At 36.4% G+C, this 13,704-nt stretch overlaps 1 protein-coding gene across 1 annotated transcript in view; it reads left to right on the top strand.

Moving 5' to 3' along the window:
• Positions 1 to 13,704, top strand: part of LOC104168650 (mediator of RNA polymerase II transcription subunit 13-like) — a gene marked incomplete at its 3' end in the record, with an annotated part of 178,025 nt that overhangs the window by 9,036 nt on the left and 155,285 nt on the right. The window contains 1 exon segment of the mRNA XM_009709313.1: positions 314 to 551. Within this exon segment, the coding sequence (XP_009707615.1) occupies positions 314 to 551 (238 nt within the window).

Raw genomic sequence — 13,704 nt, 5'->3', positions numbered from 1 at the left:
TTTTTTCCCTTATAATTTGTAAGACTACAATAAGATAACAATAAGGTTAGAAATTAATTAATCTGCTGGAAATGAGTCAAGTTGTGGTGAAAAACCTAAATGCAGGGGTAAGCCACGTTTATTCAGTACTGCTTCTAAAATTTTTTCCTCAAGGGGGAAAAGAGGAAAATATGGGAATATGAGGAGTTTTAACTTCAGCTGCTTAGAACTAAATTCTAGGTATTAAACAATGAAAATGAAACAATCCAATACTGTGAATATAACTAAATTTTGAAATAGTGATTTAATGGTGCTTTTTTTTTTTCCCCAATAGGCTGAACTCACAGGCATCAAATGGCGTAGGTACAATTTTGAAGGTCATGGGGACTGTGGCCCTATCATTTCAGCCCCAGCACAGGATGATCCAATTCTGCTCAGCTTCATCCGCTGCTTGCAGGCCAATTTGCTTTGTGTGTGGCGCCGTGACGTCAAACCGGATTGTAAGGAGCTATGGATATTCTGGTGGGGAGATGAACCAAATCTTGTAGATGTGATACATCGTGAACTGCACAGTAAGTTGGTCTCTTTCTTTGTTTCTTGATTTATTTATATTTTTTCTAGTGAAAAAGGAACTTTGTCATTAAAGGCTTTAACTTGCTACCGTATGTGGGTTTTGTCACAATTTGTGTTTTAAGACCTAAAGGAAAAAAAAAGGTTGTAAATTTGACTTTACCTGCAGGTCACTTGCAGCAGCAAAGTGCAAAATGAAACTTGAGGTGAATTTAGGAGACCTATATTCAGCATCATTACTTAGATTTTTGTGGAATCTCAGATGCATTGTAAAATTAGTGTAAATTCTAGTTCAAAGGATAATAATAAAAAAATAAACTCTGGCATAAAGTAATAGTTGATGGAATAAAACACCTATACTATAGAGTCAGGTAAACTCCATAGCACCACAGGGAAATCTGCAAGGTTAGAACTTGCCACATTGGTCATGCCACAGGATTTGAGTGTAAATGGAGGCAAGTTTCAACAAGTAAATGTAATAAAAGGAAGGAAGGGGAAGGTAGGACAAAGGTGACAATGATAAGTTTATGTAAGTTTTATGCAACTTGGGTTGTCCTCAGCATCTCCAGAATGTGTGGCCTTAAAATGATAGAACAAAGCTAACTTTAGCTGTTGTGATCCTTTTTGGTTTTGACCATACCCACTATATATTAATTTGGTTTTGATGGTGTATTGTTGCTTTGAGTAGACCTAGTTTGCCTGAAAACGTTAACTTTTAAAAGGTGTTTTGTTAGACTGCATGAATTCTACCTCTGTTTTACCTCTTGTGTCTTGGATGAGAGCAAGTAAAGTTCACCAGTCCTGGAATAATAATAGTGATTTAAAAAACCCCACAACCCCAAAACCAATAGTAAGGATCATTTCCTTGTTTTTTGCAATCAGTTTTTTTCCTGGTAGCCTTTAGACCTTCTGGTTACTTGGTAACAAAATTTGTATGCCAGTTCAAATATACAGAATGTTGTATTTGTCAAGTGTGCTTTAGTTGTCCTTTATCTCCCCACCTCTTCTCCCCACTGTTTTGGTCCTGGTTATGGTGTGTTCATTTTTGTAGTCATTATCCTGTTCTAACCACCTATCTTCAGACTGTTACTAACTTCATACTTTGATGAATACCAGATTTATTTGGTAATATAGCCTGTGAAATCACGGATATGAAACACTCTGTCTTTGCGATCACATGTAATTAAAGAGATGGCTCCGAAGTGCTGCACCAAGCCATTCCACTGACATGAATTTTTTGAGGTGCTGTTTTGAATGAAGGCATGGGTAATATTTCTGCTTACTCAGCAAAGCTTTACTAATATGTGCTTTTTCTTTTTGTGAAATACAGCTTATTTAATATTTCAAATGCAGTATATGGGACTTAAGTGTCTTTTTGTTTGAGGGGAGCTGCAGATGATAGCGTCTGTTTCTGTTGTAAATTGATGTAGCTTGTTTCTTTCTAACATCTTGGTGACAACAATATAATCCTACTTCCAGTGATAATGGTATGGTGAAGCATTTAAATGTATGAATAGCTGAACCTGCTCGATTGTAGTATGGGACAGAGCATAGCAAATAGAGAATAGCGTCACTTTGATACATTTTTTTTTTTTTTTGCCTAGTTCAAAATTTTGAGGCATCTGGGCAGGAGCCTTCAGTGCAATAACTTTTAAGTGGAATTAAATTGGAAAACTGTCTGCAAGAGCACTGTTTTTTCAGTGTCAACAGCAGCAGTATCACACTGATAAAAACAGTCTGAGCATAGTGTGTTTCACAACCCTGCAGCCAGCTGTGCTGAAAAGATAAGTCTGCCCTGGTACAATAGCACTGTCATTGAGTGATCCTTATTGGCAGTGCTCTCAGAAATTAAAGTAAAAATGCCTGAAAGAAAACGATTGTACAGAGGGATGTGAGGAGATGGAAAGTTGAGTTTGGAGATGGAGAAAGGAGTTCTGTGCGTTAACTCATTTAGGGAAATGGAGTACCTGGTAATTGAAAGAAGAAATATGCTCCTGCTAACTGTCAGGACCCTACAAGAATTTGGGAAGTAATCTCCTTTCCTGCTCCCTTCCACTGCAGGTTTTGGAATTCTTTGTAATGTCTGTAAATCATCTACTGATAGGTTTACTTGTTCTATATTAAAAGCGCACTGAAATACTTGTAGTGATTTATCAGATAACAGTTCAAAGTGATGTAAAATGTAAAAGTGTTGTAAATTTTACTGGTGATAGGGCTATCTTACTCTTTTCAGTAGTTTTTTTTTGAGTTCAAACATCAGTATTGACAAAATATTGAACATCAAGTTCTGCCAAAATGAGGCATTTAACTGCATTGATTCCTTGAAATATGACAAAGGACACTGTGTTCAATGTTTCATGCAGCAGCAAGGCAGAAGCAACAAGGTTATTTTGCTTTTTATTGTATAAGGAGACCATAGTACTGAAACATTTGATAATTGAAATTAGTTTCTGAGTTTACATGCTCTTGAAAATATAAAGAACTTTGGGCGTGGGCGTACAAACAGAAAATAGGTAAGTTACTGAAGCATAGTAATTTACTTGCCTGTCAGCTGAGCCAGGATAGCATGCTGTTTGTTGTGGTGTAACCTAGCCATGAAATAAGCTGCCTTGGCTTAAAATCATCTTCGCAGGGGTTGGATTGTCACTGTGGTCGGTAACTTACAGTTCAATGATCAGAGCTTTGGTTTTGCGTTTGTAAGCATACGTTTAGGAGCACAAGTCCCAGAAATCTGATGCTGCAAATCCAAGTGGAAAACAACAGTCTATCGGAAACATTTTCAGCTTTACAAATCCTGTCTTTTGAGAGTATGAACTTTAGGAAATAATGGCTGTTAATAAGATCATGAATTCTTGTCAAGTATGAAGTTGCTCACAGTGTTTTGGATTTCTCTTTTCCTGCCTAGGACTTGTGCTTTAGAAGTGAAATTTTCATTAGGGTAAGAAGAATTTAGTGGCAACTTAAATTTAAGTCTTTATCTTTTATTTATTCAAGTCTAAATTAGAATTACTGATTTTTCTGAATGACAAAGTCACTCAAATAATATTGTATGACATTCAGTACTTCTGTTAAACAAATGAGAAGTCCAAGCTGAAACTTTTCTTTCGGAAACACTTTCTAAAGTGTTGCGTATGAACTGTGTGGGTTGCCACATCTTTATAGCATTCAAGACAGATGATTTTCGAAACAACAATCTGCCTTTAATAAAAGAATTGAAAATAGTCATAGGGAAAACAACTTGGTAGTTATAAACAGGAGGTACTAGGAACAGTTGTTTATGTAGTAGCTTTCCAAAACTGTATAGATAATGAAATGCTGTCATGGGAGGTGATGTAAAACCAATTATTTGCAGAACAGCTATAGATCAGTTAAGCAGTTAGATTAGCTAGACAGCTGTGAATTTCACAGGTGTGTCTTTTGCACATACTCCTGCATTTCTTTTTCCTGCCAGCCTCAGCTGTTGTGTTCTGCTTTTATTAAGACTGGATTTTAAATTTGAAGAAAGACAGAAGGTCTTTATTCTGTCCGAAGTGAAAAAAGCTAATTGCTATGGGGTCACTGAGTGGGAGGAAAAAAACTGAGTGATTTTACAACTTTGAAAAAGTTGGGAGTGTTTTAGTTTGTGGAAGTTTTTTTTTCTCAAGGATAAATGCTATTTAATGATACGTTTGACAAATGTTAGAGCTGCTGTACCTTTTCCTATAAAAATAATTTTTTTGTGAATTCTACAGAAGGAATGGAACGGAGAGGAGGTAGTATCTTAGTGTTGGCAGCTTTTTTGACAGGAAAGTTGTAGATTTGCAAGTTGCAGTGATCGCATTTGCATTTGGTGACCAAATACTATTTGGAGCACCATGGAGAATTTATCCTTGACTCTTGGGTTTTTTCTTTTCTCTCACTCCCCAGCCTTATACCCTGTGCATTCCACATAGATTATAAGCAGGTGATATCTGTTCCTTAGTTGTCGTCTTTGCTTTTGCAAAGAATACTTATGTCTGACATCTTAAACCACCTTTTTTGTCTGATAGTTTTGTCTATAAACTTGTAATGTGCATATTGAATTTATGGATATGTTCAACTTTGTTGCATCCATGGTACAGAGTACTTGAATTATCAGGATTAATGCAGGGATTATGATGTGCACTGCTACTGAGAATATAGTTTTGGTGACTGTAAACATGACCCTGGAGGTGGACTCTGAAGGCTGCAGAATGTTGGACTGTATCTTGAAAATGAGTAAGACTCTGGGCATTTGATAGAAGGATGCAGTTTTGTTTAAAGAGTTATCAACTTAATAGCTTGTTTACCTGAAGTCACTGTTTCTGGTGGGTATTTGGGATTGCCATCCCATGTGTTCCTCTATGAAGACAAGACAAACGAATATGAGGAACTTACAGCATCGGTGAGAAACCCCAGACACCCATGTGTACCCTCCAGCCGTTACTGTTGGCCTATGCAATGCATGGCACGGAAGTGAAAACCCTGTATTGTGACAGGTGCTTCATCATACAGTTTCAAAATATAAGCTTAACAGTACAAAGCTCCTTGAGAGAAAATAAATACAATTTTAGCATTTTGCTACTCTTGGAACAGTCATCCTTGAAGTGTTGGTAAAGTTGCAGTTAACACTTGACTTAAACTTGACTTTCACTTAAAATTAATTTGAAGACATTTTCCTCTCGGAGAGGTCAGATGGACAGTTCTTTCAGTGCAGCTTTTTGTTGCAGGGGGAAGGACCTGTGAAGGGAAGGTGGTATGTGTAACGTGACTATTTTTGTGTGGGTTGAATTCTTTTGAGCCAAACCCTTTGGTTTTTCTGTGTTGTCTGGTGTATTGCACTTGATCTATTAATTGCTGGAGGTGCTTCCCCAAAAAAAGATACTGATGACCTTCATACTATATTGCATGTAGAACATTAGGATTTTGATGGAAAATATTATGAAGAATGGATTATCTTGAATTAATTAGGTGTAACTTTCTTGAAAGGTTATTCTTCGTGATATTCACAGCTTGGTAAGTTTAAAAATGTAGTTAAAACTTGATCTGTGACAGGAAAAACATGGAGCTTCAGTTCATTCCTGTTTATGAATTCTTGGCGTATCAGGCTGATGCCGTTGTAATCCCCATGTGCTGATAAATGTTGAGAAGAAAAAAATGTTAGCTGTAGGAAGGACTTTCTGTAAGGCATTCACGTTAGACCGTATAGTTGTGGCCCAGACTTAATTTCTGCTATTGTTTCTCTACCTGCAAATTGCTGATCGGTAGATTTTCACCTACAGGGAAACAGAGCGTGCCAGCTATGTTTTCAAGGATTTTTCCCAAGAAGAATAACTTGCCAGAACTCAATTTAGGTATTTTTATTACAGCTAGGTAGGGTTCTTGATGCTCACTTATTAACTTCCAGATTTTGAAGTTTATTTTATCAGTTAAGTCTTCTAAATTAAGTAAATGTTTGATCTACAGATGTTAAGTAGATATGGTTTTTCAGCGTTTATTAGGGGTTTAAATAAAGAAAATAATGGATAACTTGAATTTTGTGGGGAAAAAAGTTTTTTTTTCTGCTCTGCTAATGTAAAAGAAGATAAAGGAGGAGTGAAATCTCCTTTACTTTCCATTTCAATTTAAAATAGTCTATTTAAGATTCTTTCAAGGTACTGTGTGTGATTTACTGTAGTTGTAAGGAATTGGGAACTCTTTTGGGAGATATGAAATACATTCTTAGCTGCTGTGTAGCAAGATATGTTAATTATTGAATGAGAAGATGTTCCTGTCTGTTGAAACATATTTTAAGTGTGTGTAGTAATGTGTAAAATCAAGAGTAAGCACCCCTTCCTGTGAAATGGATATACAAATTAATAGTATTGCTTTTAATGAAAGTGCTCTTAAATCTTTCACTCTATTGTAAGATTATGGAAGTGGGAAAGAAGGGGCTGTTTTGCTGCTGAAATTGCGTTATGGCTGGCTTTGATACTTTCCTGAAATTACCAAAAGGTTATCTCCTCGTTTCCTGCTTTGATGGGCTTAGTTGAAGGATGTACAAGCACGGAATGTGTATTACAACAATTTGGTTTATGTGCTCCAGATAACTACATAAAACCCATACCTATTGTCATGCTCAGTATTATTTAGAATGAGACCCAGCTAATATATGGAAAAGCAGTTTATGAACAAGGAGTAAAAGGAATCTTACAGGAGCTGAAATGGAAGTATTTTTGAAGGCTTTCAATTTAAAAAGAGGCTATGAATATCAAGCAGCTGAGTGCCACTTATTAATAAGTTGAAGTGAAATCTGAAAATGGTTAATTGCCGGTTCTTGAGTTAAGAGTGGAATTAGCAAGTAGGTTCCTATGGCAGAAGACTTTATTGGAATATTAAGTTACTGAAAAGTCTGTTTCTGGGTTGATTACTTTCAATAAGATAAGTCATTTGCATTTTCTTAATTGCCTAGCATAGATTATTTCTAAAGACATGAAAACAAAGTTAAACTTTTACATTCTTTTGGAAAGAAGATGAGATTTAAAAAGTGAATTCTATCTTTCTCAGCTTGCGGAATTGCTCTGTGACCCTTATATTTGACACTGTTAATTAGTGTCCGGTGATTGCTAGTTGGAAGTTTAGCTTAGACAAAATAAACTTTTCCTTTTAAGGAGGCATATTAAATGAGGTTATTATGCCATCATTTGGGATTAAGGAATTGCTTCATGGGAAAATGCCAACTCCTTTTATACACATGAGGTTGACAAGAGCCTTATTGTGTCTGGGCAAGATGTCTTCATTTTATTTTGTTTTCTTTTTAAAAGAAATATTTTTCCCACCACCTCAACTTCTTCCCTCTTTTTACTTTAAAGTTGGCTCATAGTTATAGACAACAAGGGTATCACTTGTTTTAAAAAAAAAAAAATAATTAAAAATTCAAATCCAAGTCTCCCATTTAGAAGTCAGATTGCGTTTACCTTTTCCTTAATTCTTCTTTTCTTCAGTGGTTTTTCTCTGAACATTAACAGTGAATCTCAGTGTTCGGAGTATTATCAAATGAATACATATGGCATTCACGAATTCATTATCAATTCTAGTCAATGATCTGCTGCTCTAACATTCTGCATTTTTCCCCTTTTACAGTCTGCAGTGTCTAAAAGGTACCCCCCAAAAAAAAAAGAAATCTACCTAAGGGTCATAGGTAAGATAGCCTAACACTTTTTTTTTTTCCTCCCAAGAGTTAACAATTTAAGTCTCTTCATATTTGGGAATTTGGAGGTTTTGCTGTTAATTGCAACAAATTACCTTCTGAAAATGGTTCAAAGGAAAGACACCGATGGAAGGTAAAGCCAAAAATTCTCTACTGAATACCATACTTTTTCCTTTTAATCTTCCTGCTTTCAAAATACCACCTTAATTCAATTGAAATAGTTGAAATGTTGAGTAATTAATGTTTAAGTTTTATTGGCCACACAATAGTAATTGTTTTTTCTGTTGTGTTTTTCTGGAAAAATGAATTGGCATTCATTGTGAAACATTAATAGCTGCATTCTGCAGTGACCATTTAAAGATTCTTTTGCAGAACAGTTTCAGTAAGACTAGACTTCGTAGCAAACCGTATACATTTAAGGGCGGAATAGAATTGGTGATACAAAAGTGGTAGTGCACAGAAAGGGCTGGAAATCTGAAACAAGATTATAATAGCTCAGAATCCTTTCAAATAAAAGCTAGAGTGAGGTATTACTAATGAATTGCAGAGAACTATTGTATAAAATGTGCTTGGAATGAACTAGAGTGTTGAGACCAAACTGAAGTCCAACTTTTGAATGTAAATAAAATTGATGTGTTACCACAGGCAACTCAGTGAACCACGTAATTAGGTTTTTTCCATGAAAAATGAGACATTATAGTGCAGCTGCAGTAAAGCAGTATGTAAAGGATTTATATTCTAGTTATATGAAAATTAAACAATCATTAAAAGATTGTATTTTTAAAAGTGCTGCTTGAGGGGGGGAAATGAAAAAATCCAATCAGTAGAATTTATTTTTCAGCAATGTGTTGGGCAATATCATCCACAGTAGTTGATGTTTTTTGCTTCAGGGAATCTTTTTTTCCAATGAAATGAAGTCACTTAACTGTGTGAAGTAAATCTAAGTTAGCTTGAAGTGAAATCTGCATTAATAGAGCTCATTACTGATGTTTGTATTTTCGTGTACTGAGTAATCCTAAGAACACAGAGTATGCTCTACTGTGTGTGAGCTCTACCGTGCTCTTTAGAAATAGATGAAATGCCACCTTTGAAAAGTATAATTAAAAAACTTTGCATACGTTTGCATTTTGGTAATGCCATTTTTAGAATAATTAATGAACTTCTAGTGACAAACACATGCTACTGGATTGCAAATAGAAAACATAGAAATGTGACTCTACTGAAGTTAACCCATAGTTTCTCTTTAGAGAGATACGTTTTCCATTATGTAAGTTAGTTTCTTTATTTTAATGTTCCTCTTAAAGGTTATAAATCTTGATACAAAATTCTTATACCTCAATTCTGATTCTAGTTGCAGTTTAAGTGGACTTAATTATACGTGTGCACTTACTTATCCAAGGATTTGACAGTAATCTGTATTACAAGTACGTCGGTTACCTAGAAACATGTACGTATGGCAATTTTAAGATTCGATACGTGGTTCAGTGTGTCAGTGATCAGCCATGAGCGCTGAGAAGCAGTGTGGTACGCTGAGAATGAAGGTTTTGAAACATGAAGTCTGTTTCCTAGTGCTTGTTTGAGACTATGGGGCATGCTGAAGCTCTAATACGTCACTTCCAAACCAGCACACTATAAAGATGCGTACAAAAAAATATGCTGGCATAGAATGGAGAGGAGGAGCAAATGCAAAACAGTGGAGTTGTAGTACATAGAGTAGCTTAAGAACAAAATTGAATTCTTACCTTTGCTCTTTGCCCGTGGGAATTGTGGGTCTCAATAGGAAAAGGGTGGAGTTTTGCTGTTAGTTAAATATTAGTTCCTTGTTTAAAAAAAACCCCAAACAACTGTGTGTTGCAGTCACTCATAAAACAACAACTAGAACTTCAACTTCCAGTGAAACAGTGTTACACATTGATTTTTCCCCCCCCCCAATACTTAAGTAGCTTGAAGGAAAAGCGTATGCTAGAGGAAAGGCACACGACTGAAATGCTTTTGCGTTCTTGTTGATCTGAACCACACTTGAAATTTTTTTCACTTTCAGCTGAGCAGCGTAAACATAACTTATAACAAAGATACCAGTGCTGGGTTTGTCTGGTATCAGAAAACTGACTGTTGTGTTCCCTTTAGTCATATGAATGCACTTCAATTGTCTTTGTGTTCTCTTAGTTTAGGTACAGGCTGGTGTGAGACATCACTGCTTCAGTTTAATAGAAACAGCTGGTGACAAGGTTTGGAGCATGAGAGCCCTCAGCTCGCTTCGTTTGCTTCTGCCTTTTACCATCCATAATTTTGACTTGGCACGAGACCACTGCTGCTTCTTCTGTGATCTAGCGCAGTTAAACTCGGTGTTCCCCTTAGTGACCCACTGCTGCGGTTTGAAGTACTCACCTCTGCCTGAAAAAGCTGTGGCCTGAAAATAACCGTTCTTGCTAAAAGACCTTTGCAGTCTGTCTTTCTGTTTTCTACTGGTACAGTATTTGCCAGTCTTTTCACAAAATCTTGGGGCATTTTTTGCTTTGCAATAGTCAGCGGGGCAAAGGGGTCAAACTGAAGTGTTACAAATTTGTATAATAAATTGATGGGCAGATAGTAACAAATAACCAGGCAAAGTTAGCACCTCAAATTTCTGGAGAAATCTAAGTGTGAAGTTCCTATGTTAAGGAGTGTATATTGATGAACTCGGTCTCAGAAGGAAGAATAGAAGGTGGTAGTTATGGCAGTCTCTAAGCAGGGCTCCAGGAAATAAATATCTCTTTTTCAAGAAAACATTTCTTTTTTTATTGTTCAACCTATTCCATGACATTCTAGTTGCTCTGTCTTTTCTGAAACATAAGTAGTACCTATTTTACAGCCAAGGGAAACTTCAAATCATAGGTGATGAAAGTATCATTGTACAGTGGTTTTTTTACTTGAATGGCTTTAAACATTTCATAGGTATTCCTTAATGCTCTCCAAAGAGATGGGAAGTATGAAAATTATTATTGTGTCTACGGGGGAACAGGAGGGCTTATAGTCTTAGGTGTTTATGGTTCTGGAGAGTTGGTTAACCAATTGGGGCATGGAAGTTAAATCTCTTGGCCCCTTCTGAGTTCAATAAAATTTATTCTATGCAATATTTTGCAACATATGTCAATGAAACTCACTGGAATCTCTTCTCTAAGGTAAATGGGGGGGGCGTTCTTTTGTCTCCCTGTCATTTAATTTTTTTTTTTTTGCCTCTCCTGTATGAAAAGGATGCTGTTTCTGACAATACCATGGTAATCGGCAATGTGATTATAAAGCAAGTATGGCTTCTGTATTTGATTGATGTTCTCTGCTCTGATTAAGCAACGGATAGGATGTTGGACTGTGTTGGGTTGAGATAGAATGATGAAAGGCTTAACTGAAAATCCTGCTCTTTCCAGTGGTATTCCTGAATGTACCTGGGAATTCTGCCACTTGAAAAGGCTGCTTATCAAGAGGAGTATATGTTTCTGACAAAAGTTTTATAGGTTTGCTTTAATGTGCAATTGGCTTATTGAAAGATAACATTTTATTTTGTGCTAGTGTTTTGAATAACTTAAAAATAAATTCAGGATTCTGTTGCCGTCCTTAGCAGCCCTCAATTGGTAGTCCAAATCTGATTTTCTTTAAAAAGCAAAATAAGATTTTCATTGCTGCAACATAATAAGAGCAATTATGAAAACAAGATTTTTTTCTTTGTTGCAAAAGGAATAGATGCAGCTAATTCAATACCTGGAAAATGAAAGTGGTTTGTTTCCTTGTTTGTTTTGATACTAAGTAGAAAGGATATGTAGATATGCTGCAACTTTCTAACTGCTCATGTGGAGAGCTACCTTCTTTTCTTGGTAAAAATAACTTCAGAAGAAATAAAAAAATGGAGGAGGCTGATACACTTCTGCCTCCTGGGAAAGGGAAGCGTGGTGCAATTTTAAACCTGACAAACTGTTTAAACCTTTGTGCCATTTCTCCTTTGTGCTGTGCGTTGCATTGAAGGTCACTGTAAGCTTCATGTGGGGAGCTGTATCTCTTTACATAGATTGTAGTATATTGAAGTATTATGTGGTATATGCAGAAACTATATGTTTGGGTGTGAATTGTTATAATTCAGCAATGTGAAAAAGGATTGAGATAAGTGAAACACTGGGCTGTTTATCAGGACACACTAAAAATGTGAAGTGGTATCCCGAAGTGATGTCAACATTGCTGCTGCTTTTCTGCTGGCTTGTTGGCGCTTCCAGCGTAAAGGTCCTCTGATCCTCTGTCTGAGACTCTGCACAAGCTCGAGAGCTAGAGCTTATACCCAGGAGAGTTTTACAGTCTGAATGGAGGATGACCCACTCATCGGTTCCCTTTCCCATTCTTTGGGAAAGAATTTGTTCAGGAGCTAATAAAGCAGATGAGGTAAAGCTGAGAGTAATAAACAGCCATGTGTTTCAGAGATCTCTCTAGGCAGACTTTGTACCTGGAGAAGCTGTCCATTGAAATACATACATTCTAGACAGATATTTTCTGTCCCTGATGTGTGTAGAATCATTGCTCAGTCTCCATTGCCCCTCCCCACCTTTTTCCTAAACTAAACCAGATTGTAGTAAGAATTATTATTTTTTTTATTATTATCTCTTTTGCTGTAAACCACAGTTAAGGCATGAAAAGTGGAAAGAAAAATGTTTTGCTTGCAAGACTGTTAGTGCTTAGTTTCAAAAGAAATACACTATGGTACTGAAATTCCTAATGCCTCCCTCTTTTTTGGTCTATGAATTCCTGCCTGGCCTTGTCCTGAAAGGTTCTCAGTAAGCCCCCAAGTTGTAATTGGGGAGCAAACGTTACACATAAGCACTCTTCATTGTTTACTCGTGTGTCCTGTCCCAGACCGCTGTCTAAACTCTGTGCCACAGAGAGATGCCCGGCTTTTAGTATGGCTGATCCTGTGTTTTAGCAACTTCTCAAATTAAAGTGCTCAGGTTATTGTGTGTTAACAGTCTAACCAAAAGATCATAATGCTTATAAATACATTGAATATATGTATAAAAAACCCCTATTACTATCTTTGAGGAAGTAACTTTTGAATTGAATGGAAATCTACATGAGTTCAGTTTTCAGTTCTCTCTGTGGCTTTACAATTTTTTTACATTTTTATTTATTTATTCCCCAGTAGTAAACTTACCAGCAAACCTGTGTTATATATCCTCTAGGAAAGATGTTTGTTTGCCTTTTCTTTCCCTCTTCAGTAACTGAGTGCAGTTTACATTTTGTCTGTTAACATAATGCACTGAACAGGAGTTAAAAATAAGTTTCTGAACTCAAAATTGGTCAAAATACAAAATATGTAGGAGGACCATGGTAGATATATTAAAAGGAAAAAACCCAACAAAGCCAGATTACCACTTGCTATCTCTGTAGGCCTCCTGCTTATGCTCCCCTGTCCTCCCCCAATCTGAGAAGCAGCAACTGACTTTTCAGTATTTTCATCTGAATTTAACTGCTTACTTTAAGTGACATGTAATCACTTCACTGAAAAAGTAGAGACCGTGGGTTACTCATACATTGGAAAAATCTATGGTAGCTATTCATTATTAAAGATGCCATTTTATATAGCTGAATGGTATGTACAAGAAACATGATGCTGATTTAGCTGAAATAACGGGGGGATGTGGAAGGAGCTGCACACTGATAAGGCTGCAGGATTCATTATGGTGTTCGTTCAGAATCTTTCATTGCTCGAACTGCTGAGCTCTGTAGTTTTGTACTGTCATTTGTCTTTGTTTTAATGGGATTAAGTAATTATGTGTGCATTTTCTTTCAACTAACTAGCCTGATAAAAGCATGCGAAAGTGAATAGCCTATAAATTGTCAGCTCTTCTGTTCTACAAAAAGTGCTTTGATTGCACTGCAGTTTTTAAATCTTGGTGCATATATTTAGATGACCTACTGAGGTGAGTAAGACTATAGAAGTAGTTTATGTCATT

The sequence above is a fragment of the Cariama cristata genome, unplaced genomic scaffold (genome assembly GCF_000690535.1).
Source record: "Cariama cristata isolate BGI_N322 unplaced genomic scaffold, ASM69053v1 scaffold4930, whole genome shotgun sequence".
Classification (NCBI taxonomy): Eukaryota; Metazoa; Chordata; class Aves; order Cariamiformes; family Cariamidae; genus Cariama; species Cariama cristata.
Note: the sequence above shows the minus strand (reverse complement) of the source record. Positions and strands in the feature narration are given on the sequence as shown.